Below are 18280 nucleotides of genomic sequence, written 5' to 3'. Positions count from 1 at the left end.
TGTTGTTGGACAACTCTTGACGACTCTTGACGACTCTGTGCTCTGCGCTGCTGCTGCTCGACATGACGGAATACATCGCAGTGATCAAGGAGGGTGAGCTAGTCGACCACTACACAGCTGACGCCAGACCTGCTCGACGCAAGGGGCGAGTACCTCCGCCTCCCGCACCCACGGACCGGTGAGCTGACCCCGTCCATGATCTGCAGCTCACGCCCCAGGCCAACCGCAGCTCTACCTCTCCCACCCCGACGGCGCGGGGCTGAGCGAAGTGACCAAGGTGTCCGGCGCGCAGGGAAGGACATGGTTCATCGGTGACACGATTGCGCGTGGGTGCCTGACGTCCGGGAGAAGCTCACCCGCCAGCCGGATCAATGCTCGTCCACCAGCCGCTCGACGTGCTGTTCCTCGCCATTCCCATCGCGCTTGACCTGATTCCAGTGGGTGTTTTCTGCTCCCTCAGCTATGAACCTCTGGATAGTGAGCTGACCACCAGAGCGCGAAAGCCCCAGCGCCCTTCCAGCCCCTACCCGACCTACTCGCGACCGCGTCGAGCTCCTCAGCATTCGCGCTCAAGCCGGCCTTCTCCCCCTCGGCCGCCGTCGAGTCCTACAACGCCGACGTGCAGCGCCTCGTGCAGCTCAAGGCATTCAGGCGCGCCTTCAAGGCATGCTGCGACAAGCGATGTGGGTGACGGCGCATTTCAATGCTAACCCGCCAGCTGTGGACGCCGCGCCGCCGTCCCCGCCACCAGAAGGCGGAGAGAAGGCCAAGGGGCAAACGTACTACCGCCCGTCTACTGACGCCATTGTGCGCGTCTTGAGAAGAAAGGTCGACCTCCTGGCGTCGCCGGAGCAGTTCAACAAGTTTGACCACTTGGTCCGCGGGCTTGGGCGTGATGGTCTCCTGGGTGCCGGGGTAGAGGAGGAGCTCGTGCAGGCGGCGCGGAATCGTGCTGCGATTGAGCACGTCGCGCAGTTCCTCCCCCCAACGCTGTTGCCGACCCTCGTGGCAACGTATGAGTGGGTAGCTACCATCGCGCGGATGATCATAGCTGACCCACCAGATTCGCTGCGCTCGAGGCACACGACGCGAACCGCGCTGCAGCCGCCGCGGCTGCGGCCGCCCCCGTTGTCAACGAGAAGAAGGACAAGGGCGTCAAGCGCAAAGCGCCGGTCAAGGAGACATCGCGCGGCGTCGAGGCGCTCAAAAAGGTGAACACGACCGGCGCACAACGGTCCATGATGGCAGGCTTCTTCAAGCCCAAGAAGTGAGGTAGTGATGCATGTATGTACAACTGTGTACCGTCTAGGTACGTGAATGATGCGAATGGGAGCCGGGTCGAGTGGAAGTGGGATCAGGCCGAGCGGCGGTCGCGCTCGGTGCTTGTGCTGGTCGTCGTGTCGCGCTGCATGCGGATGAGGAGGTTGGCGCCGAGCTGCTGCAGGCGGCTCGGCCCGGGCCTAGAAAACGACGTGCTGGCCCTCCCCCCGCGCGTCATGCTCGCTCGCCGCGTCGGCTCAGGCGGGGGGAACGCACACGGCTGACCCGTCCACGTGCGGGGCGAGCGCGTCGCCTCGGCCGTGGCTACAAAGCTGCTGTCCGCCGAGCGGGGGTTGACGCCCTGCGCCGAGAAGACTACGCTCTCGCGGATACTCAGCTCGACCTCGTCGACGTCGGACACGTGGTCGGCCGTGCTCGCTTGGGTAGAGAGCGGTGGGGTAGGCAGGGGAGGGTAGTGGTCCGAGCTCTGGCGCCGCGGCGTCGCAGGCCGCTCGGTCATGACCTGCCTGCGCATGGTGGAAACGATGGCGCGGAGGGACTCGACCTGCTCGATGACGCGGAGGCTCTCGGTCGTGGTGCGGCTGCGGGGTGAGCTGGGATCTTGGGGGTACGGCGCCACTTACACCTGGTTCCGGCGGTCGCTGCTCTGCAGCCACGACGCGAGCTGCACGACGCAGTCTCTGAGCGCGACCATGGCCTCGTCGCGCATCTCGTTGTCCGACAGCCTGCCGACGACCCACTCGGCCGAGGCGGCGCTGAGGCTGGGCTGCATCGGCACGGGCGCGAACCGGTCGGGGGTGAGCACGAGCGGCGGGGGGCGTGTGGCGCGGGGAGTGGTTGGTCTGCCCGGCGTGCCGTCCACCGACTCCAACGTCGGGGTCTCGGGTGCCTCTGGCCCGCGCGCCGCCTCGTCCGGCGCGACATACTCCCACGGCGCGGGGGGCCGGTACATCTCCCTGCGCACGCTCCACAGCTGTGCCCGTAGACTCTCGTTCTCCCGCCCCTGCTCGTCGAGGCGCGCTTCTAGGGCGGAAATCCGCGCGTCGTTCGAGGCAAAGAAGCCAGAGAGCAGCTCGAAGGGACACGCCGCCATGTGCGCCTCGAGCTCGGAGCGCGCGACGATGGCAGAGCAGCCGCGCGGCTGCTGTGGGCATGGGACGGGCGAGGCGGGGCACACCCAGCGGTGGAGGTGGGCCGGGGTGGAGACTGACTTAGTGGCGCTCGCGGGGGGTACTTACTCGCCTGCGCGCAGGCCTCGCACTTGGTCCCATCGGCGACGCGGTGCTCGTGCTCGCCGTCCTGGGGTCAGCTGGCTGCGTCTCGCCACACCCACCTTGGCCTCCTTGAAGGTGAGGACGATGCCGCACTTGCCACACTCCATCCGCCGCTGGAAGCACTCGTACGCGCGGTGGTGCGGCATGCGGTGGCGCGTCATCTGCGGAGTGAGCCCCTCCCTCGCCGCCACCTCCCCCGCCACCATCTCAACTCACACTCAAGCCGCACGCCTCATCCCCGCACGTCACGACACCGGCGGTACAGCTCCGTATGTGCGCGAGCAACAGCCCGCGCTCCATGACCTTGCCGCAGGCTTCGGCGTCGCAGCGTACCTTGAGCTCGTCGAGCATGAGCTGCACGAGCGGCTCGGACGCGTGCAGCGACGCGAGCGTCAGCGCGCTCCTGTCGATCGGGCACGAGGGGTTGTGCGCCAGTGCGCGCGTGATACAGTCGCGGCAGAATGTGTGCTTGCAGGACGCGGTGGTGACGGGGTCGACGAGGGCTGATTGGCATATTGCGCAGGTCTGCGCTAGCGAAGCGAGCGCGGGGGGCGGTCGGCGAGGCGGCGAGCGGTGGGGGAGGTGACATGGGGATGTCGATGGGATGGACGAGGGCCGGGGACACACGACACGGTCAGTGCTCGCTCGCTCGGCGCACCCCCTCCGGGAGAGCCCTCCTCACCAGGTTGGGGTCGACCGTCTCGGTGTAGTTGTACACGACCTCTGGGTGCTCCATGTCGTCGTCGAGCGAGAGTAAGAGTGAGTGCGATGCAGCGAGAGCGAGAGAGTCAAAGGACAAGACGAGGACGAGGGTGCATACTTGTACTCGCCGTTGGACGATTCTCGCTGCGCCCAGTGCGCGAAGGGGCGCAGCCGGCGGCGGCGGGCGGCGTGTGGCGCTGGGTGGGGTGGGTGGGTCGGCCTTGGTCAACGGGCGGCGCGGCGTGTAACAGCTGTCCGTTGATGGGAGGGGCTTAGATGCATAGTGGAGCATGCAGCGGTCGACGTCGAGGCATCGTGGTATAGAGGTAAGTGGCAAAGACTTGGTCGGACGAGTGCTCGATGGCGACGTGCGACCCGCTCGCCACTCGTGGCGCCGCGCCGAGCATCAAGCCACCTCTCCTCGGCGCCGCTAGATCTCCCATCGGACGCAGCACCCCGCTCCTCGCCCATCTCGCGCACCTCGCCAGTCTCCAGCCCTCGGCTCCAGCGTCCATCGGCTTCATCTCGGCTGCCTACGCCACGAGGAGGCGGCCCTGCGCGTCCTCCTCGAACCCCGCGCCCCTCTCCGGCCGCTGCAGCCACTCGGCCTCGTCGAACGCGTCGCGCCCCTCGCGGACCACCTGCAGCTGCCAGTCGATGCCGAGGAGGTACGGGATGAGCGGGAGCTTGAGCCGGCGCGCGCGCGGCGTGGCGTCTGGGCATCGTCAGCCGGCGGGGGTGGGAAGACGTACTCGGCCCGCCGGCTTGCAGGAGGACGGTCCAGGTGAGGAGCATGGTGTGGTGCTTGGTGGCGGGGGCATCTGGGGGAGGGTGAAGGCTTTATCGACGGGGAGCGCAGGTTGTGCACCACGCGGTGTCGCGATAAGCCCCACCCTCCCACCCTCTGTCTGTGTTCCTGGTCTGTCGCAGCTATAAATGGCTCGTACGCCTCAGTGATGGGAGCTCGGCGGTGCCTCTCTGCGCCGCGCTAGTCCACCCCGGTGGAGTCGGCGAGATCACGAGACACGGCTCGACGGAGGTGCAGTGTACCGTACCCCTCACGGCGCAGCGCATGGTGGGAGCGCAGCCTCAAGCTGCCACGGCAACCAGCATCTATACATCTGTCGCCAGCACCTAGCCAGCACCCCGCCCTACTCGACATCGACCACGTCCCAATCCGTCACGAGATACTCGTCGAGCGCGTCGAGCTGGCGTTGGTCAGCAGCTCCAGACCCACCACTCACCGCCGCCATGTCCTCGTCGTCGAGCGCAAAGTCGAACACATTCGCGTTGGACACGATGCGTGCCGGCGAGGCAGACTTGGGGATGACGATGAAGCCCTAGCGGGGGTCAGTTCCATGTCCCAGCGTCACTCTCCCCTCCCCAACCCACATGCTGCAGGCCCCACCGGAGGAGGACCTGTGCCTTGTCCCGCTTGTGCTTCTGCGCGATGCCAACCAGCACCGGGTCGTCAAACTTGAGCCCGCGTGCGAGCGGCGCCCATGCCTATCGTCAGCGAGCCCCAGCACCCACCCACCTCGAGGAGGATGCCGTGCGCCTCGCATGCAGCGACAATGTCCTCGTGCCGCATCCAAGGGTGCAGGTCGATCTGATTCACGACCGGCAGCTCGACACCAGCCGCCACCATCTCGCCGAGGTGCCGCACGCCAAAGTTGCTCACGCCGATCGAGGCCGCCAGCCCCTCCTTCTTCGCGTCAACGAGCGCGCGCCACACCTCCCTCCGGATGGCTGGGCCCCCGATCGGCGAGTGGACGAGGTACAGGTTGAAGTAGTCGAGCCCCGCGCGCCCTAGCGACGCGCGCAGGTCGGCCAGCGTGCCCTCGTAGCCCCGGTTGTGCATCAGCTTGGACGTGATAAAGTACTCTGAGCGGGCGGTGCCGCTCTCGGCGAGGTGGTCGGCGAGCGCGCGCCCCACGTCCGCCTCGTTGTAGTACCACTCTGCCGTGTCCACGTGCGTGATGGACGCGCCGAGCGCCGCGCGCACGGCGCCGTACGTCTCGGGCCCGGACATGTCGTACACGCCCAGCCCGAACTGCGGGATCGTGCGCCCGTCGCGCATCTGCCTGTTAGCGGCGCTGTGCGTAGCATGCTTGCCTTGAGCCGGCGCTCGAGCGAGAGCGGGGTGGAGGACATTCTGGGTGGTCGGCGCGGGATGGGGAGGGTGGGCATGATGACGATGAGGATGCGGTGCTGGCTGGTTTCGGGCTTGGCCGAGAGCCGAGCGAACCGGGCCACCATCCACCCCCTCGACTCCATCGAGCGAGTCGGAGCCGTCGACATCTCTCGACCTTCAACTCTGCTACACTACTACCACTCACCATGCTCCTAGACGACCAGTCGGCGGTCAACTGCACACTCGCTGTCGGGCGGATCGGCTTCCGCTGCTGCCTCGCCGCGTCGGGTTCGTGGGTCGACGACCAGACCTGCCTCTTCCGCGAAGTCCCAACATCATCTACGAAGGGGGGGGAGCCCCATGGCCAAGCGGCTTGCGGCGTGGAACAGCTGTCTCGCCACAGCGGTAGCAGGTAACGATACGCTGACCGACCTCGTCGCCAACAGCGGTCAGGTGTGCTTTGCCGCCCCCGGCTGGTACACCTGGGACCAGCAATCGAACAGAACGTTGGTCATGGTGTTAGGTATCATGTTTGGAAGTCTTTTCGGCATTATTGGATTCTTCGCTCTGCTGCACAAGTGCTGTACGTACCGCGTTAGGCGTCGCTAACGGGCAGGCCCCCCGAAGCGCGGCACCGCCGAGAAGGGCTCGGAGGACGTCGAGATGGAGGCAGCTTCGCTCCTCACGGCCGTCGACTCGGAGGACGGCGAGTGGCGCGGCGCCGACGGCAAGCGGCTGAGCGGAGAGACCTTGGCCGACAGCAAGCACAGCAAGCAGTAGGAGGCCAACGGTGCCGTCCCCAACTGCTGCTCATCCTTTGCGATTGGCAGACCGCCATCCAGGCCGGCACAGAGCCGACCTCGCTCGTGCTCTCCCCTGCGCTCGGCGCCGGTGTCCGCGCCTTGCCCGCGTCCTGGGCCTCTTCGCCACGTACCAGGCCTGCCAACGAACTGGCCCGCCTGGACTGCGGCGCGCCGTGGAACGGCGACCTCTGTCGGCTGCGCCATTTTGCCACCCACTCCAACTCTCGGCGCCGTTTCTAATGGCCCCTGAGACGATTTTGCAATGTTATTTGATTATTCGAGTTGTAGCCTTTCAGGCGAGCGAGCACGCTGCCGCCTCCTGTGTTGTTTGCTATGAACGCCGTTTTTTGTCTTGCGTGGCATTGACGTGGTTGTTGAGCGCGCGCCCGACGTACTCTGGTACTCTGAGCGACAAGGGGCCGGAGCATTCGACCGCAAGTGGTGGGCGGGTCGGTGGGTGGGCGCGGGAGTGCAAGAGGATGCGAGGATGCTGCGGTGCTATCAGCCGAGCAGCCGGCAACAAGCCATTGCATTCATTCGCATCCATCCTCTTCTCCCACTCGACTTCACACCACCCGCTTCATCACTACCACCCCCGCCCACACCCCGCGCCATGTCCCTCAGCGACCAGTCGGCAGTCAACTGTACCCTCTCCGTCCCCCGGATCGGCTTCCGCTGCTGCCTGGCGGCGTCGGGCACCTGGCTCGGCGGCCACACCTGCGCCTTCCGCGAGGACCCACATCAAGGCGTTGGGGAGAACTTGATGGCCAAGCGCCTCGGAGAGTGGAACAAGTGTCTCGCCGCAGCGGCCACGGGCAACGACACGCTGACCGACATCCTCGCCAGCAGCGGCCAGGTGTGCTCCGCCGCGCCGGGGTCGTACACCGCCACCCAACAAGGTTTTTTTATTGTCGGGAGTGTCTTGGCCGGCTTCGGCGTCCTCGGCCTGCTGGTCTGCATCATTGCCGTATGCTGTAATGGCGCCAACGAGAGAGGTATGGACCTCGTGAGAGGCGATGCTGACGGATAGCCCAGCGGAGAGCTGCCGCCGCCCGGGCGGCCTCGGGGGACGATGTGGAGATGGAGAGCACCCCCCTCTTCGCGGAGGACGACTCGGAGGACGGCGCCGACAAAGACAAGCGCCAGAGCGAGGAAACCTTTGTCGACGGCAAGCGCTAGCGCGCAAGCGCAGCACCCTGCTGCTCCTCAAGCCGGTGTCCTTATGGTCGGCCTCGCCTGGACGCCGACTACGAGCTCGCCGCCGTTTAAGCCTTCCCCCCGCGCCCTGGTCATGTCCGTGGCGCGGCGGGTCGGTCCCCGGCCGCTCGCAACAACCAACAGGTCCTCCTTGCCTGATACACGCCGTCATGGCCGACCTGTCGTCATTGCTGTCGCTGCTCATTACAAACCTCTCGCCGTTTCTAATCGTTCCACGTGGCGATATTGTAATACTATTTGAGTCTGATTTGAATTGTTGCCCATCACCCCCGCCTCCACCCATTTGGTGCCAAGATTTATCCAGTTTTACAATGTCAGCGGCCGTTTCAGATTGCTCGTCGCTCGACTCCTACTCACTTCTCCTGCGCGCAAACTGCTCGGTAACGTTACCCATTGCTCGTTTCGGCTAGACACGACGACGGCGACACGCGCAACGCAACAGGAGACACGAGACACGAGAGACAAACGGCATCGGCAGTCACTTGTCAAACACCCATCACACTTGTTTACACTTGCCTCATACTACACAATGTCGCGCGACGACTCGGACGACGAGCGCGCCGCCCCGCTCACGGCGTTTGTCAACTTTCCCTCGCCGTACACCCAGACGCTGCTGCTGCGTGCGCTGGCAGCGACACTGCCGGCGGTGAATATCACGGTCCTGCCGCCGGACGAGAAGAACCCGCCGAGGTTGCAATGGTGAGTTGGCGCTGGGGCAGTGGAGGGGGGGGAGGTACCTTGCGAGCGCCGCGAGCATGGAGTGGGAGGTCCGGCGAGGCTTCTCCAGCTGCCGGTATGGGCTTAGGCAGCTGGGTGAGGTGTGTGGGCCATGGGGAGGCATGCTCCAGGAGAGGAGGCTCTGGTCACTTTTCTTCACCTTCCTTTGACGGCCCATTCCCTCTGTGCCGTGTTTGTGGCTTGCAGCTGGTGCCCATGCTCACCCCCCAGGGCCGACTACGACCTCATGACGTTCGACAAACCCCACGCCGACCCGTCGTACCAGATCTCGTCGTACATCTACCGCAAGGCGCTCATCCGGAAACACCAGCTGCATGCCACCGTCCAGGAGTACCTCGCCAAGGCCGACCACCGGGGAGAGAAGAGCGTCCTCGCCGCGCCTGAGAATGGCGGCGTCGGCGGCATGCCAAAGGGGTGGACGATCGACATTCAGTTTGCCGACGAGCTCGACGAGCTCCTCCTCGACGACCTGTACGAGCTCGCGCAGGCGATGCAGCTCAATGAGGGCGACGGCGACGAGAAGCGCTGGTTTATTCTCAAGCCTGGATTCGCCGACAGAGCGCAGGGGATCCGGTTGTTCTCGACGGAGGACGAGCTGTGAGTGGGGGCGTGGTGGAGGCCGAGCGGTCACAACAGCGCCAGTGAGATGGAGACCTGACGCGACACTCCCGCAGCCGTGACATCTTTGAAGAGTTTGAGCCCGAGTCCGAGGACGAGTTTGAGGACGCCGAGGACGGCGAAGATGACGGCAGCGGCCTCGCCTCCGGCACCAAGGCAGTCACCTTGAATGACGACGACGAGGACAAGGACGAGGGAACGGCCGTGCAGACCTCGCACCTCAGGCACTTTGTGATCCAGGTGAGTCGCCGGCGATCTGCGCACGCGCTCACATCCCAGGAATACCTCCCCCGCCCGGTCCTGTTCGATCTGCTCGAGCACCCCGGCGCACCACCACGGGGACAAAAGTTCCACCTGCGTGCTTATGTGCTTGTGACGGGCAGCTACACTGTGCACCTGTCGCGGACAATGCTCGCGCTGTTCTCGGGTGCGTTGTATGCCCCTCCCACGAGCTCAGCCGACGGCGAGCCCATGGACCTGCGGCCGCACCTGACCAACACGTGCCTCCAGGTGAGTACACAGTGTGACGATCATCGCTTACGCCAGACGGACGGATTCGGTGCGCCCGTGCCTCAGGAAGACCTCGTTCGGCTCTTCTGGGACCTCGAAGGCCTCACGGCGCTGTCATCAAGCGACGGAGGCTACTCGCCCAAGGGCACCGTCTCGCGCGAGTGGCTCGACGCGACGTTTGCAAAGGTCGGCGAGGTGGTCGCTGAGGCCGTCAAGGCTGGTGTCGAGTGCGGCTCGTTCGGGCTGCAGCTCATGCCGAATGCATTCGAGGTGGGTGGAAGTGTGAGACACATGCTTACATCAGATTTTCGGCGTCGACCTCATCCTGTCGCACCCGCCATCAACCGACGGCTCGAGCACGCCGACGACGCCGACGCCGATCACGGCGCCAAGCACGCCCGCGGTGCCTGCACCTGGCGACGCGTTCGACACGTCCCTCCCCGCGCTGGCCGTGCCCGACGTGACGCTGCTCGAGTTCAACGCGTCGCCCGATTTCCACCAGTCCGGCGAGGTGCTCCGCCCGCGCCTGCTCGAGATGTTCAAGGGCGTTGTGCGCCTGTCGATTGCGCCGTTCTTCGGCATCGATGCCGAGCAGGGCAAGGACAAGGTCAAGGAGGGGCCGATGGAGCTGGGTGAGGAGCGCTGGGACTGGCGCCTGGTGGGCCAGGGCGAGGTGCGGGGGAACTGGGCGTAGGGGGGAGGTGGTGTCTTGTCTTGCGTGTCCTGTCTTGCGTCTTGGGGTTAGAGCTGCATCGATGCATTGCTTGTGCTGGCGAGGGCCGCCGTGGTGTCGGGCGAGGCGTTGCCGGCGACAGCCGAGGGGTTGCCGAACGTGCCGACGTCATTAGCCCGACCGACCTCATCGCTCCAACAATGTCAACATTCTCCACACTCGATGGGCGACATCGAACCCAGCGCAGAGCTCACCATCGGGCTGAAAGCATGGGCCCAGACCGACGAGCTGCAGTGGGCCGGCGTGGGGAGCGGCTCTGCGCTGTCCCCGCTCGAGCGCTTCCCGCCGCCGCGCGAGCCGCTCGTCCCCGCCCTCCCCTCGCTCGGCGACCCGAAGCCAAGCGGCGCATACACGGAGCGCATCGTGCCCCTCGCCTCGGTGCGTCTGACTCTCCCCCTCCCCATACTCACACCAAGCTACACGCGCTCGACGACGTCGTCGCCGCGCTCAACGCCTCGCGCCTGACCAAGCTCGACCTCTCCTTCTCCGTGCCCGACCCCACAGGCGAGAGCAGCACCACGCGGCCATACTACGAGCGCCTGCTCTCCCTCCTCGACGCGCGCGCCCTCCGCGTCCTGAGCATCACCAACCCCCTCGAGTCGGCCGACGTGCCCGCGCTCGCCTCCTTCCTCGCGGGCCCAGCCGCGCGCGGCCTCGAGTGGCTGCGCCTCAGCACATCCTTCACGACGGCAGACTACGACCGGCTCGCGGACGGGCTGCGGCGCAACCCCTCCGTCAGCGACCTCTGCCTCGACCGCGCGCAGTGTACCCGCTTCCCGCCGTGCGCGTGCGACCAGGCGCGCGACCCGTCCACGAGCTCTGGGCTGGCCGTGAACCGCGTCAACGCGCTGCTGCGGCGCAACGCGCGGTATCGCGAGCGCGTGAGGGCCGCCGTGAGGCGAGTGCTCCCGCCCGCGCGCGTGCTCCTCACCGCTATGCCGAGGTCGGGAGGGGCGGAGTTTCGGCTGCTCGACCTTCCGCACGAGCTGGTGGTGCTCGTCGTGCGGCATGCCTCGGGCGACGCGGGCGCACTCTCAGACGCCCAGTGGGGCAGGGTGATAGCGTACGCTGAGGACCCGCGCTCCGCGGGCCGGGCGGCGCGCGGCCTCGCGAGCTCGGCGGCGAACGGCGCGGGCATGCGCGACGCGCGCGCAGAGTGGCTCGCGGACGGCGGCTTCTTCTGGGAGCACGGGGCGATGCGCGAGGTCCCGGCCGATTCGGGGCGGGCCGAGGACGACGACGAGGGGTGGGGTAACGGCGTGGTGCGCACCGGCGCCGTCTTCTTCGGGTGGTAGATAGATGCATGCTATAATGTACTGAGCTTCTCTGCGACGGCGTCGGCGTCCACCAACTCGGGCCACAGGTCGGTGGAGAGGTACTTGAGCCCCGAGTCGCAGACCACGAAGACGACCGTCTTGCCGCGCATCTCCTCGCGGCGGAGCACCTGTATCGCCGCGGCGAGGTTCGCGCCCGACGAGAACCCGCCAAAGATGCCCTCGGTCGTCGCGAGCAGGCGGGCGTGCGCGCGCGCCTCGTCCCCAGAGACCTGGAGGAACCCGTCGACCTCGACATCGCGCAGGAACTTGAGGTCCTTCATCGCATACCCGCCCCCTTGGATCGGGTGCTCGGGCTCCTCAGCGAGCCCAGTGGCGAGGATCGCGGCGCGCGCCGGCTCGACGACGAAGCACTGGATCCTCGGGTCGAGCTCGCGCAGCCGCCGCGCCGTGCCGGCGAACGTGCCGCCCGAGCCGACAAAGTCGACGAACGCGTCGACCTCGCCCGCCGTGTCGTCCCAGATCTCCTGCGCCGTCCCGTCGATATGGGACTGGACGTTGCCAGCGTGCTTGAACTGGTCGGCGCGGAACGCGGCCCGCTCTGCAGTGAGCAGCCTCGCCCTCTCCTCGACGAGGGCGAGGTCCGCGCCGGAGACTTGGCCGCGCACACTGCCAGGCGCCTGCTCGACCAGGACCACCTCGGCCCCGAGCGCGGCCATCATGCGCGCGCGCTCGGGCGAGTTGCCGCGGCTCATGACGGCGACGAAGGGGTGCCCCCTCACCGCGCAGACGATGGCGAGCCCCGTGCCCGTGTTGCCCGAGGTCAGCTCGACGACGGTCTGCCCCGGCGCCAGCTCGCCCGACGCCGCAGCCGCGTCGAGGATGCCCTTCGCGGGCCGGTCCTTCTTCGAGCCCCCGGGGTTGAGGTAGTCGAGCTTTGCGAGCAGGGTCCCGTGCAGCCCTTGGGACGTGGTGAGGCGGTCCAGCCGCACGAGCGGGGTGCGGCCTATCGCGTCGGCGGCTGAGGCGAGGACTGGCATTGTGGTGGTGTGGGTTGGGAGGTGAGGGTCGCCGAGGTCGGCGAGGTTTTGTGGCCGAGACGTCATCTGGCCCGCGGCGTTCGCCCGGCCCGACGCGAGTCACAACAATCGGATTCGTGCCGTATTTGCGCATTTCCGCTCGCGACGACACTCTTCAACTCCTAACCCACTGTGCAGATTGCAGATCGTCTCGCGCTCCTCGGCATGCTCACCCCCCTGCTTGCCCCGCTCGCTCCCCGCGCCCCAAGCGGCCCCGCAGAGCTCAAGGTCGAGGTACCACACACCGCGAGGAATGGAATTTGGCCGCTGATAACGTTTCAGCGGTTTCCAGTGGCTATACGCGCATTGACGTGGATGCACGGCCATCATAGGCGCCTCCGGCGGCGGGGCGCTCACTACGGTGCTCGGGCGCGGCGATGCATGCGCTTCCAAGACGGCACTGATTGTCTTGGAAGTGGCTTTGGCTGATGTAAACCTCGAGGATGGTTACACCCTTCCAGATTTGGGCAGCGCGTGGACGATTGTCATCGCCGCTTGTGGCCACACAAAGTGACGCACCCACAACCTTTCAAGGCCAACGAGCCCAAGTCGCGGCCCAAGATTCTTCGCCTCTTTCTGCATCACGGTATGCAGAAACCCGACGAGACCCCAGTAGTTATGATCGTGCCGACCACAATGACGTACAACGACAACAACAACACTGAAACAATGGCGGGCTTGGCAGGCCGTCGCAGCTCGTACCGCCTCCACCAGTCCAAGTTATCGACGTGTCGAGTGACGAGGCATCTTCCTGCTTCTCTCTATCGCCATGTAGCACGCCGCTATCATTATTGCTTGGGGTGCGGTGTGCGCTGGAAGAAACACTCCATCTACAACCTTGATCTCTTCTCACACCACCATGCTACCATTCATTGGGTCGGCGGCCAAAACGCTGGTCGGCAAGGTGGTCGACATCCTCAGGTACCTGCTCGAATTCCCGCCTGACGGGGACATAGGCGACAATTTCCTAGCCCTAGTCGAACCGCTACTACCCAACCTGAACCTGGAGGCCCGCGCGGCGCGGGCCATGCTCGACGCGGCGAGCGCGTCCGGCGACCTGAAGCCGGGGCAGACGGTCGTCCAGATGTTCATCGGGGGCACGGGCACGGGGCTTGCCGAGGTCTGCGCCGAGCGCGGGCTCCCGTTCGTCGCTGTCATGTCGAGGGGGGGACGCGGCTATCGTGTGCAGCGGGAAGAGATCTTGGAGCTTGGGGGCGACGTCGAGGGGGTCGACCAGGTGCCGGGCTCAGATTGGCGCCTGGTCTCGCGAGCCGACCTCGCCGTCGTCGAGTTGAAGGCGCAAGAGATCACAGCTAAGCGTGCCGCGTTCCGCGCCGACCACACTTCCGGACAGAAACTACGTATGGCTTAGCGCTCCGCCCATGCTGACTCCAGCCCGAACCCGTGTCGAGATCATTGCCGCCGCGCCGTCACCCAACCTCCATTGGGGCCCGAGCACCAATCCTACCGAAGGCGGCGATGAAGGAGCCGACCCCTTCACTGAGTTTCGGAGCGTATTCACCGAGCTCGCAGAGGAGGACCGTCCCCAGATGGCCAGTGGTTGGAGGTTTCCCGAAGGCGAGGAGATGACCGGCAGGCCACACTTCTACGGCGTCACCCACATTGGGCTGGTGAGTATCCCCTCTGCCTCTGCCTCTGCCTCTCCACCCCAGCAAGCGCTGACCGCCCAGGACTCTGAGTTTGAGGCATTTTTGGAGGCCCTCAATAGCAGCCCCCTCGACACGCTCACCCTCATGCTGAAGGACCCCGGCCTGTTCCCGAGCCTCGAAGCGTTTGTGACCACGCTTGTCGGACGGCTGAAGTACCGCCCCCGCCGGCTTGCAGCCTACAGCCTCTCAGAGTCTCTGTCATCTGACATCTTCGACAAAGTACAGCCCTTCTTCTCCACGTGGCCACACACCATCGACATGGATGAGGTGCGCGTGACGTGGGTGAAGGAGTGGGACTGGTCCCACCCGCGCTGGTTTGACACCACCGGTATCGTATCATTCTTTGGCAAGGTGGGGGTACGCGCACGCAAACAGCTAGGCTACGATACCGGGACGTACCGCGAGCACCCAGCAAGCTCCATAGGGCGATGGGCATCCGTTGCTCGAACGAACTACCGCTTCCAACGGCAGCCGGATTGGCCGATGATCGGCCAGACGTTCCGCTCGCTCGTCCTGGCGCGGATACTCCTCCTCGCGAAGCCAGGGGGCACGCGCACCGGCATCGCCGACCTCCCTGCAGAGTTGATAGGGGATATTGTGCGCCGCGCAGCTCCCTACCCCGTGCCCTGTATCAGCATGGCCGACCGGTTTGAAGAGTTGATGTGGGGTCGTGTCCGCCCCCGCAAGAGCCCCCCCGCACCCTCCCCCGACCTTCTGAGCAACGAGCAGTGGGCGACGCTCTTGCGCCACGCTGGGGACCGCGAGGCGTTCGCGCGCGTCGCTGCAGAGTTCGCCCGCCTCGGCGTCAAGCTGGGCGACGACCTTCGTCGAACCCCCGTGACGCTCCATCAGTACTATAGGCAATGGGACATCCGACAGGAGTTCCTGCACAGTGGCGGGTTTCGCAGGACCCGCGGACCGCCGGAAAAGAGCAAACTCCGCACCTTCCACACGGCAGACCTTCAGTATGTATAGTGTGTGTGTAGAGTTTCAAGACTGCGGTTCAGTGCCGGGACAAGCAAGGCGGTGGCGGCCTTGTCATCGGGAGTGGTGGTGTGCGGCGCGAGGGCGACTATTGGGGTGGCGGCGCTCATGAGCCCGCGAATGGCGAAGTGCAGGATGTGTCGGCGACGGCGAGGAGGATTGTTCGCCGTGTGCTGCAATACGCTAGACAACCGCCTCAAGCATTGTAGCAAGACGCTTGGCATATCAAACTGTGCCTTGTTGGCAGTGCAGGCGGCTGCCAAGCCCGTCGATGTTGTTGCCATACGTCATGGTTGTCGGTGTCGCCGCCCAAATAAACAGCGCATCCCATCCGTGCATCGAACCCGTCCACCTCACGACATGCCCTTGTTCTCGAAGAACAAGAATCCCAGTATGGTTGAGCCACCGTTCCTCCCGAGCTGACCGCAGCCCGGACCCGCGTGGAGCTTATCGCCGAGGCGCCGTCGACCACCCTCCACTGGGGGCCGAGCGGCGACTGTTCCAAAGGCAAAGGTAGCACCGACACGGATCCCTTCACTGCCCTCCGGCGCCTATGCTCCCCGATCGCAGAGGAGGAGGAGCTCCGCGTGGCGGAATTCCACGAGCAGGGCGAGGAGGAGACTGGGCGGCCTCGCTTCTGCGGCGTCGCTCACTTCACTCTGGTGCGTGGGCCCTCTTCGGCAGACACTACATGCTGACGCACACAGGACTTTGAGTTCGACGCCCTCCTCTCCGCGCTCAACAGCACTACCCTCGACTCGCTCACCGTCATGCTGCAGGGCGGTGGGCTGTTCCCGAGCGCGGACGCGTTCATCGCAGCGCTCGGTGAACGGCTCGAGATCCGCCCCCGCCGGCTGATCATCCACATCCTCTCCGAGAGGCTCCCGCTCGACGCGCACGCCGTGGGCCGCACCATCTGCGCGTGGCCGCGCGCCACGGAGATGGATCACATATCGGTGCACTGGTTTCCGCAGTGGGACGTCTGGTTCCCGAAGTGGGGCGTCCTCAAGGACGACAGCAGGCTCTTTGGCAAGTTGAAGACTCAGGCCCTCCAGCGCGTCGGGCACAGCACCGAGAGACGCGAGAACCCGCGATACGTCGCTCCAGAGACGGAGTACGAGTTCGAGCGTAAGCAGGATTGGATCATGACGCGCGACGCGTTCCGCTCGCTCGCTGTGGCACGAGTACTGCTCCTGGCTCGGCGCGACAAGCGCACGGGCATTGCCGACCTGCCGACCGAGCTGATCCACGACATTTTGCGCGGCGCCGCACGCGCTCCCGACGTGCTGACGGACAGCCAGTGGGCCGTGCTCCTGCGCCATGCCGAGGACCGAGAGGCGTTGGGGCGCGTCGCGGCCGCGTTCACTCGCCGCGACGTCGAAACTCGATACCTGCCCCTCGAGGAGATACGGAGCATAACTCGTCCCGCCAGAGAGGAGTTCATGTTCAATGGCGGGTTCCGCAAGCCCCGCGGGCCGCCAATAACGTGGGACATTGCCCATGTGAAGCGTCATGTCGGGTACTACTAGATAGGATGCGTGTATGTAGAGTTGGTGTCGAGGGTGTCGAGACTGGATACCGTCGGCTGGTCAAGATCTGGGAGATGATGGCGGTGCAGGAAGCGTGCCAAGCCGGTGCCTCTCGGCAGCACCATGCCTCTGCCATAATAACCGACATGCTCAATGCCAGTCTGAACCACTCCACTCCCCATGGTGCTTTGGCCACCCAAGAACAAGAAGAACCGTATGGATCAGAGCTCGCTCTACGCACGCTGACTGGCCCAGCCCGAACGCGCATCAAGATTGTAGCCGAGGCGCGGTCCACAAAACTCCACTGGGACGCGCCCGCCGAAGGGAGCAGCCGCGGCGACCCGTTCGCCCCCCTCCGGCCTGTCTGCGCCAAACCCACCAAGGCCCAGCTCTCAGAGGAGCGCGAGGGCGAGGCCGATACCGGGCGGCCGCACTTCTGCGCCGTCGCCGACTTCCGTCTGGTGCGTATCCCCCTCGTCGGCGCTCACACCCAGGGGCTAGAGTTCGACGCGCTCCTCGCCGCGCTCAACAGCTGCGTGCTCGACTCGCTCACCGTCACGCTGGAGACGGGCGGCGTCTTCCCCTGCGCCGACAGCTTTGCCGAGCGCCTCATCGACCGCCTCGAGCTCCCCCTCCGGAGGCTGCGGGTCGAGAGCCTCTCGCCCGCCCTCCCGCTGCACGAGCTCAAGCGCGCCGTGCCCGCCATGGCGCGGTACGTCGCCTCGCCCGCCACGGCAGAGGTGCACGAGATCGGCGTGGCGGGGTACGCGGCCCCGCGCGCCACCGACACGATGACGCAGTTCATCGGCCTGCTCGAGTCGGGTCAGTGGGCGGGCTACTGCTGCCCGGGGCAGGGGTACCGCGGCCCGCGGGAGAAGGTGAGGCCAAACGCAAAGTTCAAGCCGTTGCGCGAGTCGGTCAACGCGTACTACGTCGTCAATAGGCGCCCGCACGCCCAGCTGAGGCGGGACGCGCTGCGCGCGCTCGTGACGGCGCGGGAGCTACTCTCGGCGCCGCGGACAGAGCGCACGGGCTTCGCCGACCTGCCGACAGAGTTGATACACGAGATTGTGCGGACCGCCGTTTGGCCAGGCAGCACGTCGCCAGACGTCGGAGCGGCCGGCGGCGCGTCGGCCCACGAGGGGCTCACGCCCCGGCAGTGGGGCGTGGTCCTCCGCCACGCCGAGGACCGCGAGGCGCTCGCGCGCGTCGCTGCAGAGTTCACCCGCCTAGGTGTGAGATCACAGCGCAGGCCGAAGGCGATCCGCAGGGCCGACCCCCTCGCGCAGGAGCTCAGAGCAGAGTGGATGTACAACGGGGGGTTTGGGGCGCCGATCGACCGGCCGGCGATGGGCGCGTTCGGACGGGGCGAGAAGTATGTACCGGCGCCTGATAGCCCGCCGCAGAATGCATGTACTCAGTAGTGCAGCGTCGCCCTGGCTCCGGTCCGACGCCGGCGCCACTGCTCGCCGATCGACCACGGAGTGGCGCTCTAGTGGGCCGCTTACCACCTGGCGTGCTCATGAGCCCATTCGCCCATTCCGCTCGACGCCACGCGGTCGTGCAGACGCCGCTGTGCGCTGCGGAGCTCGCCACGCCCGACTCCCTCCGCCAGCGCTCGGGTTGGTGCTTGTGCTTGCTAGTATGCACTTCCGTTGGCAGTGGTGCTTCCGCACTATGATACCAGGCACATGCACCAGCCGACTCTGGCCACTTGGGCATGACACTGGTTG

General features: G+C 66.0%; 12 protein-coding genes across 12 annotated transcripts; 8 read left to right on the top strand and 4 right to left on the bottom strand.

Annotated features, from left to right (window-relative positions):
- Window positions 1–62: 62 nt before the first annotated feature.
- Q8F55_005434 (uncharacterized protein) lies at window positions 63–1271 on the top strand (the record flags this gene model as incomplete). Its single annotated transcript, XM_069353923.1, has 7 exons — window positions 63–93; window positions 128–178; window positions 219–326; window positions 364–437; window positions 494–683; window positions 719–1019; window positions 1064–1271. 7 exons carry the CDS (start codon window positions 63–65, stop codon window positions 1269–1271), a joined length of 963 nt encoding a protein of 320 aa, XP_069208565.1.
- Window positions 1272–1354: 83 nt separating this feature from the next.
- Q8F55_005433 (uncharacterized protein) lies at window positions 1355–3291 on the bottom strand (the record flags this gene model as incomplete). The annotated part of the gene is made up of 5 exons (XM_069353922.1): window positions 1355–1862; window positions 1905–2425; window positions 2615–2716; window positions 2772–3080; window positions 3238–3291. The coding sequence occupies 5 exons, from the start codon at window positions 3289–3291 to the stop codon at window positions 1355–1357; spliced, it is 1494 nt and encodes a 497-aa protein (XP_069208564.1).
- Window positions 3292–3790: 499 nt separating this feature from the next.
- On the bottom strand, window positions 3791–4052 carry Q8F55_005432 (uncharacterized protein; the record flags this gene model as incomplete). Its single annotated transcript, XM_069353921.1, has 2 exons — window positions 3791–3972; window positions 4010–4052. The coding sequence occupies 2 exons, from the start codon at window positions 4050–4052 to the stop codon at window positions 3791–3793; spliced, it is 225 nt and encodes a 74-aa protein (XP_069208563.1).
- A 356-nt stretch (window positions 4053–4408) lies between these two features.
- Q8F55_005431 (uncharacterized protein) lies at window positions 4409–5599 on the bottom strand (the record flags this gene model as incomplete). Its single annotated transcript, XM_069353920.1, has 5 exons — window positions 4409–4465; window positions 4502–4597; window positions 4650–4763; window positions 4795–5337; window positions 5597–5599. 5 exons carry the CDS (start codon window positions 5597–5599, stop codon window positions 4409–4411), a joined length of 813 nt encoding a protein of 270 aa, XP_069208562.1.
- Window positions 5600–5751: 152 nt separating this feature from the next.
- On the top strand, window positions 5752–6171 carry Q8F55_005430 (uncharacterized protein; the record flags this gene model as incomplete). Its single annotated transcript, XM_069353919.1, has 2 exons — window positions 5752–5974; window positions 6008–6171. The coding sequence occupies 2 exons, from the start codon at window positions 5752–5754 to the stop codon at window positions 6169–6171; spliced, it is 387 nt and encodes a 128-aa protein (XP_069208561.1).
- A 636-nt stretch (window positions 6172–6807) lies between these two features.
- On the top strand, window positions 6808–7373 carry Q8F55_005429 (uncharacterized protein; the record flags this gene model as incomplete). The annotated part of the gene is made up of 2 exons (XM_069353918.1): window positions 6808–7189; window positions 7225–7373. The coding sequence occupies 2 exons, from the start codon at window positions 6808–6810 to the stop codon at window positions 7371–7373; spliced, it is 531 nt and encodes a 176-aa protein (XP_069208560.1).
- A 568-nt stretch (window positions 7374–7941) lies between these two features.
- PBY1 (putative tubulin--tyrosine ligase pby1) lies at window positions 7942–9972 on the top strand (the record flags this gene model as incomplete). The annotated part of the gene is made up of 6 exons (XM_069353917.1): window positions 7942–8111; window positions 8361–8747; window positions 8825–9008; window positions 9048–9278; window positions 9315–9548; window positions 9583–9972. The coding sequence occupies 6 exons, from the start codon at window positions 7942–7944 to the stop codon at window positions 9970–9972; spliced, it is 1596 nt and encodes a 531-aa protein (XP_069208559.1).
- Window positions 9973–10173: 201 nt separating this feature from the next.
- On the top strand, window positions 10174–11306 carry Q8F55_005427 (uncharacterized protein; the record flags this gene model as incomplete). Its single annotated transcript, XM_069353916.1, has 2 exons — window positions 10174–10389; window positions 10428–11306. The coding sequence occupies 2 exons, from the start codon at window positions 10174–10176 to the stop codon at window positions 11304–11306; spliced, it is 1095 nt and encodes a 364-aa protein (XP_069208558.1).
- Window positions 11307–11317: 11 nt separating this feature from the next.
- Window positions 11318–12325, bottom strand: Q8F55_005426 (uncharacterized protein; the record flags this gene model as incomplete). Its single annotated transcript, XM_069353915.1, has 1 exon — window positions 11318–12325. One exon carries the CDS (start codon window positions 12323–12325, stop codon window positions 11318–11320), a length of 1008 nt encoding a protein of 335 aa, XP_069208557.1.
- An 898-nt stretch (window positions 12326–13223) lies between these two features.
- On the top strand, window positions 13224–15009 carry Q8F55_005425 (uncharacterized protein; the record flags this gene model as incomplete). The annotated part of the gene is made up of 3 exons (XM_069353914.1): window positions 13224–13725; window positions 13760–13995; window positions 14056–15009. The coding sequence occupies 3 exons, from the start codon at window positions 13224–13226 to the stop codon at window positions 15007–15009; spliced, it is 1692 nt and encodes a 563-aa protein (XP_069208556.1).
- Window positions 15010–15378: 369 nt separating this feature from the next.
- Q8F55_005424 (uncharacterized protein) lies at window positions 15379–16547 on the top strand (the record flags this gene model as incomplete). The annotated part of the gene is made up of 3 exons (XM_069353913.1): window positions 15379–15409; window positions 15448–15680; window positions 15726–16547. The coding sequence occupies 3 exons, from the start codon at window positions 15379–15381 to the stop codon at window positions 16545–16547; spliced, it is 1086 nt and encodes a 361-aa protein (XP_069208555.1).
- Window positions 16548–16727: 180 nt separating this feature from the next.
- On the top strand, window positions 16728–17971 carry Q8F55_005423 (uncharacterized protein; the record flags this gene model as incomplete). Its single annotated transcript, XM_069353912.1, has 2 exons — window positions 16728–16761; window positions 16803–17971. The coding sequence occupies 2 exons, from the start codon at window positions 16728–16730 to the stop codon at window positions 17969–17971; spliced, it is 1203 nt and encodes a 400-aa protein (XP_069208554.1).
- Window positions 17972–18280: the final 309 nt, after the last annotated feature.

This window comes from Vanrija albida, assembly GCF_041260175.1.
Source record: "Vanrija albida strain AlHP1 chromosome Unknown contig_4, whole genome shotgun sequence".
NCBI classification, from domain to species: Eukaryota; Fungi; Basidiomycota; class Tremellomycetes; order Trichosporonales; family Trichosporonaceae; genus Vanrija; species Vanrija albida.
Note: the sequence above shows the minus strand (reverse complement) of the source record. Positions and strands in the feature narration are given on the sequence as shown.